The sequence below is a fragment of the Astatotilapia calliptera genome, chromosome 20 (assembly GCF_900246225.1).
Source record: "Astatotilapia calliptera chromosome 20, fAstCal1.2, whole genome shotgun sequence".
Taxonomy (NCBI): domain Eukaryota; kingdom Metazoa; phylum Chordata; class Actinopteri; order Cichliformes; family Cichlidae; genus Astatotilapia; species Astatotilapia calliptera.
In genome coordinates, this window is record NC_039321.1 from 25017320 (window position 1) to 25037439 (window position 20120).

A 20120-nucleotide genomic window follows, 5' to 3' on the forward strand; every position below is an offset into this window, starting at 1 on the left:
CCAAAGTTAATTGCTTTATTTTTTCCTTTTCCCAGCTATGGCTTGAACTCTACATTGGAATTTTTGCTGAGGTCATGGGGTCATGGGAGAAGGTACGCCTTTGCTTGATTGGGATGCTTAAATCCTGATTTTTAACCTTCAATTGTAGTTCATGTAATTTCTGCACCTCTTAATTGAGGTTCTGCTCATCTCTTAAGTCGCCCTTAATTCCAGAGGTCTAGAAATATTTTGACTGTCAGTTGAACACCTGCAACGCAAGAATAATTGGTGTTTATGCTATGTATTTTGTGATGATAGCTTTCTTATTTTAACGTTTCCCAGAATAATCCTGCTCCCAGTATTCATACACCAATGAATACAAGCAGCTTAGATCCTAAAAAACAAAGAGAGATAAAAAGGCACAAAGCCTTGCAAATAGTGTGGAATAATATTTAAAAATTCAAAGTGTAATGTTCAGTTTTCTTTCTTTGCTGACCTTTGATATTTCAAATGTAATTTCGCATAAAAAGCCCTGCAGGTGCAGATTAAAACGAAACTGTGCGCAGTTCAGGATGTTAAGATCTTAAGCATTCAGCTGAGCGCTCCTTGAACAGCAAAGGTTCAAGTTTACAAATCTTATCAATTAATTTGAAATGGGGGCAAAATCATGAATGAACATGAAATCAGTAACTAACCTCTCTTTTAAATTAAAAAGAAAAGCAAACAGTTTATCACCTCTTCGGAAACATAACCAGGGAGAGATTTTTCTTTGTAGTGGGGTAACCAGGCATGCATGATTTAGGGACCGGGGCTACGTGCATGCATGTCACACATGTACCTTCTATCTGAGGAGATAGAAAACACATTTCTCACATTTCCTGTTTGGCTTCAAAATGCAGGGGAACAAACTGTTCTGCATAGAAAGTTAATTCCTCTCATAGCAGCTTCTTTGAAGTCTCTCTAAGTAAACATCAAGGATTGCCTCTGCACAGACTTTTTTTTTTTTTTTCCGGCGGTTGAGGGATATGCACCCGACAACCGACCCAGCGGTGAATTTCAGGAGTCTGCATGCCGCCTACAGGAAACTGTTCTCATCATGGCAGTGTGGAAGAAGGGGATGGACCAGGCAGGACAATAAACAGGGAGGAGATAAAGTTAAGAGGCAGTGGGAGGGAGGGAGGAGGGACGGCGGGGAGTACGTGTCAAAAATAACAAAAAGGCATTCAGGACAAGGAGACATTTACACGCACAGAGTGCACATCAACTGTTATTTACAAGTACAGCAGTCCTTCAAGTTTCCAGTTGAGTGAAAACAATAAAAAAAAAAAAGAAAAGTAAAAATGTAGAGAACAATTCAAAGATCAGATAACACAGCTGTTTTGGAGGGCAGATACAACATGACATGTCCACACTGCTGCTGTATTACACTCTCCACGCTATTTACAGGGCTGTACATATACATACATACATACATACATACATACAGGTGCAATTTGCTCTTTAGGTTTACACTTCAGCGAAGCAAGACGCGCCTCCGGCTCCTGACATGGCCGTTGACCATGGGTGGCACAAGCACGCGCACACTCTCGCTCCCATACAAACCGAAGCATGCGTGCATGTGAGACTACATAAAAGGTACACACATTATTTTATCTGTACACGCTTTCGTCACACACACACACGCACACAGACGCGCACGCAAACACGCACATTCTCTCACGCATGCGCTTGGGCAATACAACGTTGTCCTCTGATAACTGCCAAAAAAAGGCTCTCCAGGTGGTTCACTCGGACGTGTGTGCTTTACCAGTCTGCATCCTCCTCTATGTAATAATCAGGTGTTGAAGTACCATCAAACAAACCGGGGTCGAGGGACTTGCGTTGCTTTCCTCGGGCGAAGACGCGCGACAGAGACCCCAGCCCCATCTTTTCTTTCTTCTTCTTACGCTTCGCCTCCTCCAGATCTTCTAGGGACTGAAAGAAGAAAGAGAAGGAGAGAGAGAGGGAGCGAGAAGGAGGAGATGAAGAGATGGGAGAAAGATGAGAGACCAGAGAAGTCGGTGAAGTAAGGGTGCAGAGTGAGCGATAAAGACCACAAGATAAAGATCACAACACACAGTGACACTTGACATGGTGCCAAGGCATGCACTTATTCAAACAACCACAGCTGGTTTTCACATAAATTCAAGTCACTGCTGCGAGTGAGTGCACAACAGACTGCGTGGTGGGGGGGGGAGGACGACATGGATTCAGCCAGAACGATGGTGGAAGGAAACAACAGCAGCCGGGCAGCAAAGGGCAAGTCAACAGTTACTACAGTGTGGCGACTACTTGGGAGGGTGCGGTGGTGGGCAGCTCTTACATTGCAGAGGGAGTGAGTCCGATGGCGCGGCGAGTTGATGTCGCTGGGTGTGGACGACCGGTCTCCCTCCAGCGCAGAGGCGTCGGAGATGATGGAGGGCTGGCGCGAGTGGCACGGGCTCACCCGCACGGCAGCCACTAAACGGGGCGAGAGGGAAAAGAGAAGAGGCTTGTTTCTTTCTTGGGTGTTTGGGTGTACCAGAAGTAGAGAACAGGGACAAAAAAAAAATCTGTTTTCTTTAAAATAACGCCACGATGCCTTTAAATAAAAATGTCTTTTTGAAAAAGAAAAAAGAAAAAAAAAAGTCTGTAACCAAAAAGCCTGAAATTATTTGCAATCAGCTGCAGTTGCTAAGCAACAGTGAAAACAGCTTCACAGAGGTTTGAGAAAGTGTGTGTGCGTGCAGCGGTGAGACTGATACATACAGTGCAACCAATTGCATAGCAATTTAGGGTTCGTGACTGTTCACACATTTTTCCTGTTTTTCTTTTTTTATTTGGGGGGAGGGGAATGTTTGCTTCTGTCCCCAATTAGTCAGCAACCTATGTGAACCCTATAACTGCCCTTTAAAAGCAACCTCTGAAAGGACTGAGATGGACTCCAACTCTGGTGGCTATGAGGCTAATTTGTCCAGAGCTTTCTATTTTAGGGTAGCAGGAGGTGACACTGCTACACTTCCCTTCTTTTCATTGCTTTTTTCTTGCTTTTAAATTTAGCAGAGCCTCTCAAACTGATGGCTCACGTTTCTTCTACAGCTCCCATAATGATAGAACTTCTGTATTACAACCCCCCCCCCCCCCCAAAAAAACTTGCCTATTCTTTGTTACATGCTATTTGGCCTACATATTTTGCTTAGATAACACATATCATTGCAATCCTTCGTGCAGACATCTGCACTGAAACACATGAGGATGAGCACTGAGTGCCAGCTGAATTTACCAGACCATCTTGTTTTGCAGAAGGGTTTTCGGCACTGTGCTGGCCGCTTTGCTAAAAACACACCACTGTTTTCTAGCGGTGACACAATTCAAAGTGAGTGAGCCAAATAAGAAAAGACATTTGCTTTGAATTTTTAAAAATGTGGTTCTGCAATGCGTCTCAGCCATGAACGTCTCCGCACAGAGCGGGAGCTGTGACAGGAGAGGCTGTTTCTTCTCTATCTCGTGAGGTGTGTGTAACTCAAATCAAAAGGATACTGCGGAAAATGTTGTGAGGGAGCTGAAAAGTAGAAAAGGAGGCCAAGAAAAATTAGGTACGAACAAGAAATGAAAAAATGTAAATGAAATTAAAAAACGGGGCCAAGTTACTGTTTGAATTCCATAAAACTAAAGCAAACCTCAAACAAATAGGTTCTTAACACACAGCTGATCCTCAGCTGCCATAGCTGTCAAGTGCAGAGAAAACATTTGTGTGCAGCAAAGACACATAGAAGCTGTAAAGCCCCCCCAAAAACAAGAAATCTGCACTTGAAATCATACAGAAAGCGCATGACACGTCACAACTGGAACGTCGTCGTCGGGCAACAATGTGGTCATACTAAGCAGATGGTAGGAGTGAATGTGTGTGAAGCAGGTTCACATGAGCATGCAAAGGGTAAATGATGGTCAAACCGCCTCATGTCAGTCAGCTCATGTGCAGGATGAAGGTGTTATTGGTGCTCCTTGCTGGCTTACCTTGCCTGTCAGCGGGATGCCCCGTGTGGACATAGAGGGTCTGCTGACTCTGTCGGATGGCAGCAGTCAGAGGGAGATCGGCCTGCATCACCCACTCCTGGTTGTTTCCATTGACAACCGCCTCCGTGGGCATGGCCAGCGAGTGGCGCTTGGGCACATCCTTGGTCAGGGTGGCTAGCGACTGTTTCGCCTTGAGGAGGCAGACGGAAAGAAGTCATCAGTCAGAGAGCACAGTGAGCCACAATCAAAATTCTTCACTTCAGCAAACTCACTTTTGAGTGGGCTGGTAAATCTCTATTTTTTTCCCCATGTGTGTGTGTGTACATATACATGTTGTGCTCAGATTTCTACTACAAGTCTCTAAGCGCATGCAGATATGCGAGTTCTCCCCTGGGCTCGTTATGTGGCGCTTGTCTCATTAAAAATGCAGTTATATTCTTGTTCTCCTTTTGTTTGTGAAATCTTTTGCTACCACTCCTGAGAGCTCTGACAGAATATCTGGAGGTGGTGCTGGTTGTTTGTATCCACGGCGGTGTAAGCTGGGGGTGTTGTTGGGGTGCAAAAAAAGAAAATAAAAAATGGAGACATTGAAAACAATTAAGCTTTTCTATAACTTTAATGAACATATTTGCTCTGTCGCTGCTTTTCTGCAGGAGTAACAATGAGCTGTACTGGAGCCTTGGACATTGTGTTTGTGCATGTTTATTTTGTGTCAATAAAACCTTTTTCTTTGTGTTCATGTTTTCTGATTATGCTTGACATGTTTTTTTTATTGCTTATTGTGCGAATCGTATCATCATGCCAAGCGGCGGCGGGCTGCAAATCACCAGCACAATCAACTCCACTGCAATCATCTCCGTCTACCAGCAGTCAAACGGTTATCAATCACAGTCTCTGTCATGCAAAACAGAATACAATCCCAAACCTTCAATGTAATCATTAGTTGTCAGACTACTGATGTTTTTGTTGCCTCCCCCAAGCATTTCAACGTTCAATTAGACCTGAAACACATTCCGATCGATTACAGTGGAAATCTGTGGGACCACCGATGTTAGGATTACTGGGATCAGTCAGGGTGGGCTGAGGGTTAGTTTAAAAAACAACAACAACTAAAAACACTAAATGAAAAACGTGCATCTGAGGAGCAGGAAGAGGCTTTCCAAAGCAACAAACAGGTCACAAATAGGAGAAAACTCCACAGGGGGCAGGAGTGGAAAGATTTAAATCTTGGGGCCTGTCTTACCGCCATGACCCTAGGAGAGTAGTCCCTGTCCACAAGGCGCTCAAACACCCGGAACTCCATTCTCTGATTGACACAGTTACTCATCTGGTGGGGGGGTTGGAGACATGAATGATGGCTATGCTGTACATTCAAAAGGCTTTCCGTGTTTTGATTAGATGCAGTTTAGGCAAAACAGTGCAGAGTGACCAAAGAGATGTACTGTATATCCCTGAACCAGGACTCAAACTATTTGTGCAATATCTTTGTTTCTTTGACTAGTCAGTCGACATTGTTATCTTAGAAGGAAAAAAAGGAACTCTAACATTAGAAATGTTCCTAAATATCTGATTCCAGAAAGTGGAGCCTATAAAAAGCCAGTAATGCAGTGCTGACTCACTACCTGCCTGTCAAGTTCCCTCATTTGCCTTTCTCTCTCACCATGGCAAGTTCAGCCTCCAGCTCCTTGATGCGGTTCTCCTTGAGATCAAGCTGGGACCGCAGCATCCCCGTGTGCTCCGTGGCTTCCTTGGTCTGCCGCCGCAGGTCCCACTTTTCTCTCTCTAGGAGGTCTTTCTCTTTGGCCAGCGCCTTTACTGCATCCTCGCTCTCCTAGTAGACACACAGATCCTGATGGATTGGTTCACACATCAAGCACGACTAAACAGAACGATTCAAACAGAAAGGCAGTGGCTCTTTCTGTGCTGCCTTGTTAGGGCTTTCAATATTTCATTTGATTTTTTTTTTACCCTGAGATGACAGGAATAAAAAAAGTGCTTCTAGATGTTGGGCTTACTATGACATATTCTTGTGGCACCACATACGCACCAACATCTAAATCTAAATACCACAAAAACATTTTTTTTTAAACTGTAAACATCCTTTTTTGTAACCAACCGTCTTTTTAATTAAGCAGATTAGAGCATGCACTACAAAAAAACCAAACAAACAAGAAAAAGTGGGTCTGTATGGATGCGTGTGCCTCTATACTGTTAGAAAACGGGTGCCGTACTTTTCTGTGCTGCTCATAGTTGCGTATGAAGTCACGGAGCTGCTCCTCTCGGCTCTCCAATGTGGCATAAAGCTGCTGCATCTGATTCACCAGGTCTGCCTTCTCTGCTTTCAGACGCTTACGGTCCGACTTCATGGCTGGAAGACAGAGTTTGTGGAGGGTCAAATAACTTGAAGATTTACATACTTCTATTTAGTCATAATCTACAGTGTGACAAACAATAGAGTTCAGAGGATTATTACCGTTTTATCTACAGTAAGTTATAAGTGGCTTTATGTCCATGTTCGTGGACCTCCCCCATCCTACCAACGTGCATGTGGTGAAAACTGGAGGTGATCAAGAGCAGACAACATGATAAAGTAGGAGCTGGGGTAAATGTGGGTTGCAAAGAGGCTTCCAGATGTGTAGCAAATATAGACAGGCTAAAGCTGTTTAGCATCCGATAATGAGCCTATTATCTGAACTTTCAGCTGATATGGGTGGTGCTGGGATTGCAGACAAGCTTGACTTGAAAGACTTTAAGGTCTAATGCTGTTCTTAATGTTTTGACACAGCCATGAAGAATGTTGCACATTAAGAGGTGGTCTTCATTAAGGAGTCTTCTTTAATCTAACTAACAAATCTTTTCCTGATTTGTTAGTTTGTTCCTGAAGCAAATAACAATAAAAACACCTGCTGTTGCCGCTGACTATACGTTGATAGAGAGGTGGATCAAGCATGAACCCTTATGTCAGTCTGCACTCTGTTGCTGGGTTTGTTAGAGACTGAGTCCCTTTTTTTTCCTCTCCCCCCGTCTCTCTCTGCCACACACTCTTTCTAATCCTCTGGCAGCTCACCCACGCATCATGATAAAGAATATGGTTCACAGTGGTTATTCAGAGAAGCTCTAATTTTCTCAAAGACAAACATTTTTTGCTCTTCTGCATCTGCCTGTTCTCCTGCTTCCTCTTGATCTTTTTTTACCTCCTCGTGCAAGATTGTTTTTCAGAGGTGTTTAAAGTCGAGGTTCCCTCCAGCTATCATTTGAAACTGACAATACATCATTTATTTATATATTATTTATTCATATTGCATCTTTCTACTTTTGTCTTCTTCACATCAAACTGCTTTTCCTAAAAGCACAGTACTTCTCATCACGTGTTCATCTGCCTTTTTCTGCCCTCTTTTTTTCTCCCCTTCAGAACCAGCTGTGTGTCAGTAATGAACTTATATCACGGCTTGGTTAACTGCGTGACAGTCACAAGTTGTGTCTGGCGAACATGCTTGGGCAAGCGGAAATGAAGGACAGATTCAACCTCTGTTTTTTTTTTTTTTCAACCGCCCTCGTCATCCTTTCATATCTCTCCCTTTCACTTGTTCTTACCAGAGGAATCCCCAAGCCAAAGGGATACGCAGACCACATTAGCTGGCGAATGAAGACAAAAAACATCCTTCACTGACCAAGAGAAACAGGAAACCTTCCAGCACCTGCCTCAGGAAGTGAAATCAAAGCCGTCTTTGAGATGAGCCAAAAACACTTCTGCTGCCTCACATCCTGCACCTGTGATCGTTTGGCAACAGCGACCCTCCTGGTGCTGGATGCAAGAAAGCACTCACTGTGACTCTTTGAACGGGTTCATTCACACTTGCAAATCATATTAGCACTGTTAGTTACTGCTTCTGACCTACCTATGAACATTTTGAACATACAATTGTGCTCCGGGGGCTCAGACTGTTACGTTACACGCACGAATGTAGGAGAGATGGGGAAGCACTCCTGCTGACAGACATATTAATGACTAACATACTCTGTTGCTCAGTTCAAGCCTCCAAGAATTATTACCAGTTGAAACAACCAGAGAACCACCTGGGAACCATACAGAATTGAAGCTAATGTGTGTGGAGGTGGAGGAGGAGGATGACACGGGAAGGAAGCAGTTTAAGAGACTTTTCATAAAGAAATGATACACATCTGTGCAAGCATCTGTCTTATTCGCTGACTGCTGCGAATGTACTTGAATAGCAGATAATTTGAATCCAATATCACTCAGGAAAAATTAATTCATGGGTTTGAGTTAAAAGTTCAACTTTTACATTGATTTCCCAATACCTTAGTATGCCTACTGTCCATCTACTTGATTTGCAAGGACATGCTAAACCTGCTAACGCATGTTATTCCAGCCCATTTTGCATTCTCAGTCTTCAAGGGCCCCCCATAAATGTTCAGCTGGGTTATGGTTAGGTATCTGTGGACAGAAAGCCAACACTCCCTGGATTTCTCTGGTGATCAAGTAGTCCTTTCAAGGCTTTGAAATGTGTGGTCATTATCCTGCAGTAGTATGAACCCCTGCACACAAAAAGTGCAAGTCAGAGAGCATGTCTCTGAACCTGTCAAAGTGCAGTAGATTCAGTACAGGTGTCTGACTCCAGAGTAACAAAACATTCCCAGACTAAAATATACCCAGCAGTACCTTACATTGTTAGTCTGATGCATTGCATTATCTTCCCTCTTGTGTTTTGCTGCTTTCCTGGGGAAGTGGTTTAGATGCTGCTACAGGCCCACTATGAACACTACTACACAGCCTTCTTTTAGCAATTCAAACCTAAACCTTCAGTCTAGCTATGCTCTTAACACCGACAAAGCAACTTGTTGCCAAGAATAACATTTATTTTTTTTTGTATTTAAAAAGGCACCTAAATCCTTCGCACTGAAGAAAGATTTTTTTCTTTGGCCCACACTGCATTTTACAAATGTTTAGCACTTGCTTTGCAAATTGTTTGCCTAAAATCAAAAGAAATGTTTGCCTTTGTGAGAAAACTGTATTTGTGCAAAAAGAAATGTCAGCCTGTATAAGCAGAAAAGAAGCGAATCAGGACATCTGCAAAACATTCCCCTTAAAAAGTCCAACCCAATGTGGAAAATCACAAACACCTGATTACAACATCCCTTTCTACATAATATATATATTTTTAAAACTCACGGCACAAAGGCTCTTCTGATACCCGAGTCCTTGCAATTTCAAGTAGTTCAATGTGAACATCTATTACTAGAGTGTGCTAAAAGCTTTTGTCTGCCGGGCTCCTCTATGATGCTACTGAGAGACTTAATGAGTGAGCCAAGTCACTGGTTGCTAGACAGAAACACTGGACTCCTCAGGGAGCTTGTGCCAGTATTAAAAATAGCTAAGAGCAGGTTATTAACCTTATTAGGAGTGCAACCCGTTTTTTAGGATGAAAACATTTGGGGTCTGTTTCTAGCATGTTGACAACAATTCATTCAAATTATCATAATGAGCACTGACTGGCTGTGTAATACATACCCCCCTCCCCCTCCCCCCCTCATTCGGAAGAACGGAATATTTTGACATTTTCCAAACTATGTATATTTGCTTTCTTGTGGATAGTTAAATAGGAAAAAAATGGATACTTCTTTCACCTGCAAGATTTAAAAAGTAGCCTCTTTGCTTAGCGCTGTGACAAGATAAAGTGGCATTTGTTGGAACAATCACACAACATATAACAAGTTAATGGGTGAGCTTTATGAATCTTGGGAGGCATAGTTTGAACCTCTTGGTGAAGCCAGGTGAGCTGTTTGTAATTCAAAGCTATATGAATATTACACATTAAGGATGAATATTTTCTTGTTAATTCTAGAGGCAGCAAGACTTTATCACCCTTGATTATAAAAGAGGGGGAAAAAAAACAACCTCAGCCATGTTGTTGTTGCTCACACAGTTTGCACCGATTACTGTGGTGTGTTTTTCACATCCCACTCACTGCATCCTTCTGGTTAAATAACATCCCTCATTATCTGCTGTGCCCCATCTATGGTGGCTCACATAACAAGATTTAAGCCAGGATTACAGACAAATAACATTTCCTTTCTATGTGTTGCCAGCTCACCCTTAACAATCACCTTTTCTTCTGAGGAAGACTTCTAAGTGATGGAAGTCTGCAAAAAATACACTGAATCTACAGCACTTCTAAAAAAAATGGATATCAGTAAATTTCAAATTGTGATTGTGCTGTGACCTTTAAGCTTAAGTTCCTTGGATAGCATTTTTAGCTAAAACACAAACACGCGCTCCTCTGTAAATGACGATCGCTACATTAACATTAGACTGCGTATAACTTCAACTCTAAAGAGAAGGGACAGGCTTTTAGTCAGCTCTTAACATAATTATTTTGGGAGAGAACAAAAGAGACATCGGCTCATTGGAGGGAGTCCATTGTTCGCGGTTTGGGATTTTAAATCTGCCAGCTGAATAATGATGTAGGAGCCTCAGAGCAGCACAGTGCACTCACCTCCTCAATTCCTCAGTAAAAACAAACTCATGGGGCTGTGTGGCGTTGATATCACTGGCATTATTTAACAATCCTCGCTGTAAAGCAAGGCGTGTTACCGTGGGATCAGACATCTTTGCGGAGAAGACATCTGACCTTTGTAAGGTAGCTAATGAAAACAGATCAGACATACAAGCTATTTAAGCACCAGGGGAGAGAAATCTGTCGTCGGTGGATTCAACATGAAAGCAGTCTAATGTTACTGTGGAAAAAGATTTCAGCATTTAGCAAACATTTCAACACTGACTAACTGTTGATGTGGGATTTTTGCTGTTGTTTGGGGTGAAAAAAAAGTTCCAAATTGGACGTTCAACTGGTTTGAGGTTCTTCTTGAAGGCTGTCTCTTTGCTAGTCTTTCTAGCAAGAGAAGCTTTGTATTCAAGAGTTGCTTTCTAATGTTTACTGATTGGAATAAAATGAAAAAAACATCCTCAGGAGAAAGAATGAGCAAAAAAATATATACTTCACTGATGACTTAAACTCGTGACCTCAGGGTTTTTTGAGTACATTTCCTTTCATGCTGAGCTAATTGACTTCCCACTCAAGCAACAGTATTCCTGGGTTTATGATGCTGTCGTCACAGACAGAAAGACACAGGCTCTAACAGTTTAACTGTTCCCCATGAAACAAACATGAAAGAATACATGATACATACAGGACTGACAGATTGCTAAGATACATCTAAATAACACAATGGGCCTCTATGAACCAAACAAGGTTTCTTACTTAATTGTAAATGTAATAGTTTTAAATGGACTTGTACTTATAGAGCTCTTTTCTACTATAACTGAAAACTCAGTGCACTTTTTACTACAACCTTTATCCACCCAATCACATAGATTTTGTGGCTGATGTCATTTATGCGGGCATTTATGCTAGTACTGGTGCATTATGTGCTGGGATTCTTTCATATCTATTCCAACAGTTTCAGCAACCTCCCCCTGGGAATTTGCTGACATTTGTGAGTACATATTATTGAGACAATAACTGTTATTCTCTCACTGATAAATTCAAAGACTGCAGCAAAAAAACAGCTAGAAACGCACAGGTGGAATCGATAATCGATGGCTGCGTCAAGGCGATGTGCCGTTACACCAGCACACATCGAGTTATGCCATAGGTTACATCATACGTTTTCAGTGTGGCTTGTGGTTACAACATAGCAATGGTGTAGATTTCCCACTTAAGCATAAATCCCCACTACCCGGGCACACCCAGGACCTTTAAGTGCAAGCTAAACAAAACTATCTGGATAAAAAGTTGTAAAGGTGTAGGTGCATTTGAGGAAATATGTCACAAAAGCTCTGACTGTCCCACTAGCTCTTAGTTAAGAAAAACCTTATTTGCTTAAAGGTCGTCGGGTCAAGAACCTGAACCTGAAACCTGAAGAGATTCAGTGGTGCTGAGAGTGTGTGTGCTTTTGTATGTGTGCACTGGTGTTTTAACACCTAACAAGGAAAGAGGCCTTGTAGTCAAGGACAGAGCTAAGCTAAGTACAGTGTAGCGTGAAATGACACTAAACAGAGCCGGCAGACTGTGCTTTGATGATACATAGCTGTCTACTGCTTTCATATGAGCTCTGGCTTGACTTGAAGTCCCTCAGTGATAGTAATAGCCAAAGTGAAAATAGCTAATTAAAAACAGCAGTGAGGGCCAACTCCACTTTGAAACTTCATTAAACCAAACTTTGATGAGAAATGAGAGTTGCGTAAACGTATAAACACCTTTTGAGAACTTCCTGGTTGCATTCACCAAGCTGGGGCTTAGTTTCTCTTTGTAACACCGCTTTATGATTGGCAAAAATGAATCAGGTCATTGTCATTTGTGTGAGGGGCATTAAATGCAGCTCTTGGGTTGAATTGAGTGCCCATGGACATCATAACAAAACCTGCAATTGTAAAAGGTTGGCAACTACCCTCGATTACAATTATAGCGTTCACACACCAAAGCCCGGTTCACAGTGGAAGCGAACTCAGGCCTTAACATTTAAACGATGTGGGCATCACACCAAATAAAGGCAGAGAGGGAGATAAAGGAAGAGACCGCAGAGAGGAAAATGAAGAATAACTGGAGTGCAAATGCACTGAAAAGTAGCGTTCACCTCTTCTTTATTTCGTATTCATAGGCACAAGAAAATCTGCATGCAATTTAGCCGCAAACCATCTGAACCGAGGTAGGAGTGGCAACATAGCTTCAGTGATCCATTCCCAAATTAAACAGGTATTATCTCAAGTGGCAAAGAGCAAAGGAAGGAACGATCCATCTCTTTCACGCTACTTCATCACTTCAGCCGCTTGCTTCTTCATCCAAAACAAAACCACACTAAAACAAAGAAGAACTAAAAAACAAAAAAAAAAATAGGAAAAAAAAAAGACAAAGCTTCTCTGCTTCACAATAATTGTTGGTAGCACTTCAATAAAAAAAAACCCAGGGCTCTCATTCTTCTGGGAAAAGCACTCTGCAGGAGCATCTGGTGGGATCCTCACAATATGCCAGCCTTGTGAAAACTGAGGGAAATCAAATAGAGTCAACATCTCGGCTCCAATCAATTGGCAGCATACGGAAATTGCTGTAATTAATGAGGTATTCTTAAGAACATTTGGCCTATCTTCTTTTTTTATGATCAGACTCTCTAAAACAACTATTTCCAAGTCCGTCAAGTCTTTTTTTTAGCGTTGTTACAAACCCTTTGAATAAAAGTAAAAAGAAAAGAGGAACTTTTTTTTCATACATATAAACATTTTTATTTCCTTGCACCTAGCATAGAAGAGACTTGTAAATAATTGCTGATGTGATCATTGGAAAAAGCCAATACCTGACAGAAGACAACATTTTAAAAGTGGGCCCCCTTGCCCACGATTAACACTTGAGTTACACCTAAGTACTTTAAATCTACCAAATTCCAAGATGTAAAGGAAGGCATCAAAGTCAAGCACACATTGATTACTAATGGACTCAGTATCTTTTAAAAAAAAAGCGCTTGTTCGGTTGCTTAAAAGCCTGATTTAAAAGAAACTGAGAAAAAAATGATTGCGTGCCTCTATTTGGACAATTCATTGAATTTAAGACCTTTAGCTCTGGGTGGGTTCTCATGCCAACAATGATTCTGACCATTCAGAGCTGCTACTGTTTAAAAACGTGTGCCTTCATGCACTGCATAATAAGACCCAGAGCTTTTTTGCAGTAGTTTTTCAGGCAGAGATGAGATGTACTCTACACACATAATGAAAACTGAAATTACTTGTACATTAGTAATCCTCCATGTATAGAATTCTGCAAAAGTCTTGAGTCACCCCTCATTAATTTTAATATTTCCTCAGAAACTGGAAATACTGAAACATGGGCAATCATATGTGGAAATATACTCATTACTGAGTTGATGTTTGGAACTTTGATTTCTGGGAGTTTGAGTTTGTTGGAGGTGTGGTCTTAAACTTTTGATCAGCTGTAAAACAGCCTGTTTCAGTTTACTCGCTGTTTTCAATAAATTGCATGCTCAAAAGAATGTTATGTCTCACTTCCATTTCTTCTTGTTGCATGTTGGAGCTCTACTTGGAACCTTGTTAAGATCCAACCATGCAAAATATGATTTTTCCCATTTTTCCAAGTGGTCATAAACCTTTGATTGGGACTGTAGTATGCAAGGAAAAAGCAGACTTTGTACAATTATAATGAGCTTGAAAGTTGAGATTTTGTATAACTATCTTTATTCTTAAGCACAGTCTGAACCCTCTAAGCCAAACCTTCTTGTAATTCTTTTTAAGTAGTCTTCAGGAATCGTTCTCCAGGTTTCTTGAAGGACATTCAAAGCTCTTCTTTGGAGTTTATTGCCTTTTTCTCTAGAGTCCAGACCTCAATGATGTTGAGGTCTGGACTCTGGGGAGGCCAATCCATGACTGATAGTGTCAGTCTATAGTGTCAGTCTTTTCCTTCATCAGGATGGCTTCTTGACATGCATCCTTTCGGGTCCTGTGTAAGGCCTTTGCTGGATGTTTTCATATTTTCTATGGTCATGACTTCAGATGTTCTTCTGTTGTAGATATTGTTTTTTAAAATCCTGCCACTGCAGTCTGAAGAAAAAACTTTGAAAGACCTTCAAAGCATAATTTTTTCTGATAATTCTGTTTCTTTCCTTTTAGAAATATTTTGTCTATTTTCTTATTACTAATTTTCTGTTCATGCTTTCTCATAACGGTATCAGCCTATTAAGATATTAATACACACAAAAACATCGTCATCAGTGTGATCCAGTACCATGTGCCAACATTGGCAGCAAGAAACTTGAATGCATTGCGAAGCAGAAGTTGGAAAAGGAACAAAAACAACAAAAGAAGGATGAAAGATGTGTTTCTACTTTCTACTTAGAAACAACTGTAAATATTGCTGAGGCCAGAGCCAACATTCACTAGCTGCTACCCACCCCAAGCCAACAGCACAAAAAGAAAAAGCTAGGAAATGCAGTTGCTGGCCTTTCACAGCTGTCTTCAGAAATTATACGTTTGGAGTGTGCAGTAGTCTCAGTGCATGAAGATTGAGAGTGACAACTGCAGACTTACAAAAGAGCTGAAACGAACTTCTGCTGTAAAGACCAGGCCAGTGGGAAAATAACAATAACATGTAAACAGTTTTGCTTCGTTTACATGTGAATGCAAATCTCATTCAATTTTCACGTCAATGTTATTTATATTGTGCCAAATCACAACAACAGCTGACTTAAGGAGCTTTATATTGTAAAAAGCAAAGACCCTACAATAATAGAGAGAAAACCCCACAGTCACACTACCCTGTATGAGCAAGCTATTGGCGACAGTGGGAAAGAAAAACTCCTGTGGCAGAACCAGGCTCTGGGAGGGACAGCCAGTTGGGGTTGAGGGGAGGAAGATGGGACAAAAGACACGCTGTGGAAGAGCTACAGATAAATAATAACTTGCATTTAAATGCATAGTAATTGAAAACAGGTGGCCCAGCATCCTAGGCCTATTGCAGCGTAACTATGGGGGGATTCAGGGTCACCTGATTTATCCCTACCTATAATCTTTATCAAAAAGAAAAAGCTTAATCTAAACAGTAGAAATCCAAACCCAATTCAAGTAGAAAGAGTGGCTGAGGGTCATCTAACTGACCAAGAGCTCTGACTGAATATCAGCTTGTCCTTCTGTTCCTCAAAAGAAATGCCTTCCAGAGGGGGAGGGAAAACACAAAATGAAAAATAGCAACAGGAATGACTTCATACTCAAGTTCACAGTCACTTCAATTCGCCTGGTGAACTTACCCCAGCAGAACGAAACCTGAATATGACAACACCCAATTTCCTCTTGTCCTCCCACATACCCAGCTTAATTGTAGACTAGATCCACCCCGCTTAACGTTTCTGGCCCTCGTAAGCCAACCAAAGTCCGCTTTTATAAAGCTTTCATTAGCTGCCGATTACCGTCAGTGCCTGCTGGGGCTGGTAGGCTTTGGCCTTCATTAACAGGCCTGAGTCATACAAATGACTGTATGAGCCTGTGTGCACTATGTTCAGACAGCCAACATCCCGCTGAAGAAGAGATAAGTATTTATTTGATGTGTGCTCTATTCTACTCTGCCCCAGTCCATTTTGTTTTCGTTCAATTCTTCCAAAAAGCGTAGGCTGCAAGTGTCAAGTGAAATGTCGCAGCAACAAAATCCCCTGACAGCATGTCATGCTTTTGTCTGATACCAAATGGTAGTTTTTGTGTTCTGCCTCATTCCATGGGCGATAATTCTTTGAAAAAAATAATTCACTGCCACACTGATGACATCTCTGCTTGATGCCCTGCAATCCACTCTAAACTGCCTGGCAATGTTCATTTCTTTACTAACTGCAGACTCTCTGAGAAAGCAGCATGTAAGCAAAGACAGGTAGCAAATTAAAGGAAAAAAAAAAAAGAAGACGTCTGCCCGCACTGCAAATCAGTACCAAGTTGTCAGTGACCACCTTCATTATGTGATGAAGCACATCCGTCCTAATGAGAACATTTTTTTCCAGGATGTAACACCTTTGTTCACAGGACATAATGGGTCAATGAATGGTTTGACAACGATGATCATCTTTTGACCAATATGTTCAACAGCGCTCTACTTGGACCATCAAAGCACCACATTACACAATGTCTTAGAAGGCTGGTGGGTCCATCCCTCCAGCAGTGTCCTAAAGGCTTGGACAATCAATACCAAGACACCAGTACGCTGTTTTGATGGCACACGCTGGCCCAATGCTTTAAAACTTTATTTTGTCACTGGTGTGCATATTCCCAATTCAATCCTAGATAAAAAGTTAAAAAGGCTTATTTTATTTAATGACCTGCCCTCACGTTTTAGTTAGATATATGACCAAGCCAAAAACGAGACTTCAGGGAGATGAAAGATCTATGTGAAGCTAGCTATTACAGACACCTTAGTAACGTTATTTATTTTAATATCACCTTCTTGAATCTTCTACATTATGTTGAGCTGTATTTGTGTCATGCTGCACAGTTGGAGAAGAGCAGCTCGATTTGCCAAAAGCGTGGAGAGCTTTTTCTTTTTCCTTTTTAAATAGTCCAAGCATCTGCGTCTCCTCTCACCCCGAGATATAACTCCATCTCTCTAGCATAACACATGCTAATGGACCATAATGCAACTAATGGGCTGCATCAACCACACTAATACAGACACTTATGTTAACATTATGATGAATAGAAAAGAAAAGCCCGATGGAGCAAAAGGCTGCACAGGTTTTGTCTCAGCAGGAGCGGGAGCAGCAAACAAGAGATTTAAAGCAACAGGATACTAAATTGAATGCTTTGACCAAGGAAAAGGGAAATGTGCCACTTATTTTTAAAAATTGTGTTGTGTTGTTTCCCCCAACAGGACACATTTACCTGAACCTACACTTGTTCTGCATTTTTTTTTTCAGGAGTAGCGGTGAGGAAAGGACCAAAGTGTAGAATATCAACGACAAAAAAAACAATTCCAAAAGGATGAACAGAGTCCAAAGAAACACACACACTACCGAAAATACAAAGCAACAAAAAAAAAAAAAAAAGATCCACAAAAAAGGTTAATCACAGGACCGCAAACAGAGAGGCGACGCACAGGACTATATGTACACAGAGCACTAATTAGGGAACAGGACACAGACGAGGGCGAAAAAGAGGAGGAAGCAATTAGCAGGTGAAAACACTCAGGGAATCAGGGAAAGAAACAGACAGGAAGTAAAAAGTAAGACAAGCACACTAAGAAAAGTAATTAGCAAAACAAACTGCGAGGTGAAGACACAAACACAGAGGGATCAAAGACAGGGGAGCACTGGAAAAAGTAAAATATTCAAATTACAACAGGAACCAAAAGACTTATATTACAATATTACAGAAACTCAGTGATACTTATTGACTAATACACACATGAGAACATTCTTATCCTGCACAAAAAACAAGTGCATATGCAAAGCTACCATTCGGTTTATGAAATATGCACACCGGCATATTTTCTTCTTTCCACTGTGCACATGTTAATAAATCAGAATCAGTTCAAACCAAGAGGCTTGTGCAATCTCCTTACAATCAGCCATCTGCATTACTGTCCAGCCCCCATTTTTCTATACAAGGAAACATGTTTATATCCACGTGAAGCTGAGCAAGTGGTGATGAGAGATGTTGTAAGAGAGAAGCCTGCACTGGACTTTAAAAACTGATACAATCGTGTACAATGAGGAAGCCAAAACAGGCTTTTTAAAGAGTCTCCATAGGAATGATGAAAAAAAGTGAAAATGCGTTCAGGCTGACATAACAGAGGTTCTGAATATTGCTTCCCCTGTGCTTCTAAAAAGTGAAACAAGTGAAAAACAAGTTTGCTCATTGAAGCTGACATGTAAAAAAGACTACATGAAGAAGAAGAAGACGGGTAGAGCACATAATCTGTCAGCCCGAGATGAAAACTTCTTCTAGAGCATCAGTGGAATAGTGCCATGAAATCAGACTGTAAGTGATGATGTCCATGTTCCAATTTTTAATGAAAAACAAGATCAATTTAAAGGTTAAGACCTACACCTTTCCATTTAGTATTTTGTTTTCTTTCACCCTTCTTTTGTTCGTAGAAATATAATTTAATTGTTCTTGTAGGCAAAAGCTTGTCACTAGATGAAACGGTCAGGAGGTGCTTGTCTTCACACAGTGAGCAAACTCCTGGGCTAAATGTTACCTACCTGTATTATTAAAACTGGTTGCTACTACCGATCAGAAAATGTTGTAAAGAAATCGAATTAATAACAAGAACTTTCCACATTTCTTCTTAAATAAAAAAAAGTCTGTGTTTCAAACAGCACACACAGTTTCTTGTTTCCTGACAGTCCTTACCTTGCAGAGCCTCCTTGGCTCGATCCAGCTCCTGTTCCTTCTGCGCCAGCTGCACACGGAGTTCAGTGGCAGAGAGCACGTCAGCCGAGCAACCTCCCTGGGTCTCCTCCAGGTCCTTATTCAACATGTCCTTCATCTGCCGCAGCAGGTGCACCTCTTCCTGGAGCTGGGCCACCTCTTCACGCAGCAGAACTGCAATTTGCAGAAAAGGAAGAGAGCTTTACCACAACGTTGCCCAAATTAGTGCAATTGTGAATCGCTGCACAGTTCTAACAGTGAATATGCATTTAAGCCAAAATAAAAGTGTTACTTCAGCAGAGAGAGAAGGGTCACATGCTTGCTGGAATTGGGTCTCATACTGGTGCATCGGCTTTGAACAGCTACATGACTGCAGAAATTGTTGTGTGTGAAATGCTAAACTGATTTAACATCACCACGGGAGGCTGCGGTTTTATTTGTTATTGAGATAACTGCAGAGCCAAATTACTGACAGTAATAAGCATCACAGAGATAGGTGCGGTCCATCAGATGAGTAGAGACAAGGCACTGATTGTGTAATGAAATTTGTCTTTGAAGTCGTCTGTTGAACCTTCTCTGTGTTGACAGGATTGACGAGTAAAGGCGGGAGGAGTACTCATTTAATATTCATTGAATGGTGCTTTAAAGTACTCCTCCCTGTCGTTGTGACAAAGACGAAAAACGACAAAATGAAAAACAACAGCACAGACTATTGTTTTTTGTTTTTTTGTTGTTTTTTTCCCTCGCAATTTGACTCGGGGTAAAAAATTTTAAAGTGCTTTCAAAGCACCAGCAGCAGTGAGAGGATTTCGCTCCCTTTTAAAACAAGCCACAACAGACAAATGTCACACTTCAATTTTTCACATTAAAACGAAAAAATAAAATCCAAAATTGTGATTCTTGGCACACTGAACGCGGGTGTCTAGGTGGAGCATATGGAGCGTCATTTATAGTCGGATGAGTAGAGTCATTCTGCTTAATTTCATGCATCCTCGGGGCAAAGGGGGAGGGTGGGGGTGAGGGGAACTGCTTTACCCCATCTCGTGCAGTTCCAGTACCAAGTGCTATGCATAAATCACACTTCATACTCTGAGACTCCAGCTCCAACTCACACTGAAAAAATAAAATCTGAGATGAATGGGACAACTAAGGATGACAAATGTCCTCTGTATTTCCT

The 20120-nt window shown here is 41.4% G+C and overlaps 1 protein-coding gene across 3 annotated transcripts in view; it reads right to left on the reverse strand.

Moving 5' to 3' along the window:
• Positions 1-940: 940 nt before the first annotated feature.
• The window catches only part of LOC113012890 (kazrin), a 182402-nt gene continuing 163222 nt past the window's right edge, over positions 941-20120 (reverse strand). The window contains exons 6-12 of one of the 3 annotated variants that reach the window (XM_026153314.1): positions 18926-19117; positions 6246-6382; positions 5675-5845; positions 5258-5341; positions 4015-4204; positions 2342-2478; positions 941-1953 (exon numbers count right to left, since the gene is read on the reverse strand). In XM_026153314.1, coding sequence (XP_026009099.1) covers positions 1783-1953; positions 2342-2478; positions 4015-4204; positions 5258-5341; positions 5675-5845; positions 6246-6382; positions 18926-19117 — 1082 coding nt within the window. In that variant the 3' untranslated portion in view covers positions 941-1782. Of the gene's footprint in view, positions 1954-2341; positions 2479-4014; positions 4205-4741; positions 5342-5674; positions 5846-6245; positions 6383-18925; positions 19118-20120 lie in introns of those variants that run through there. The other 2 variants (XM_026153316.1, XM_026153315.1) reach the window with 2 other exon arrangements.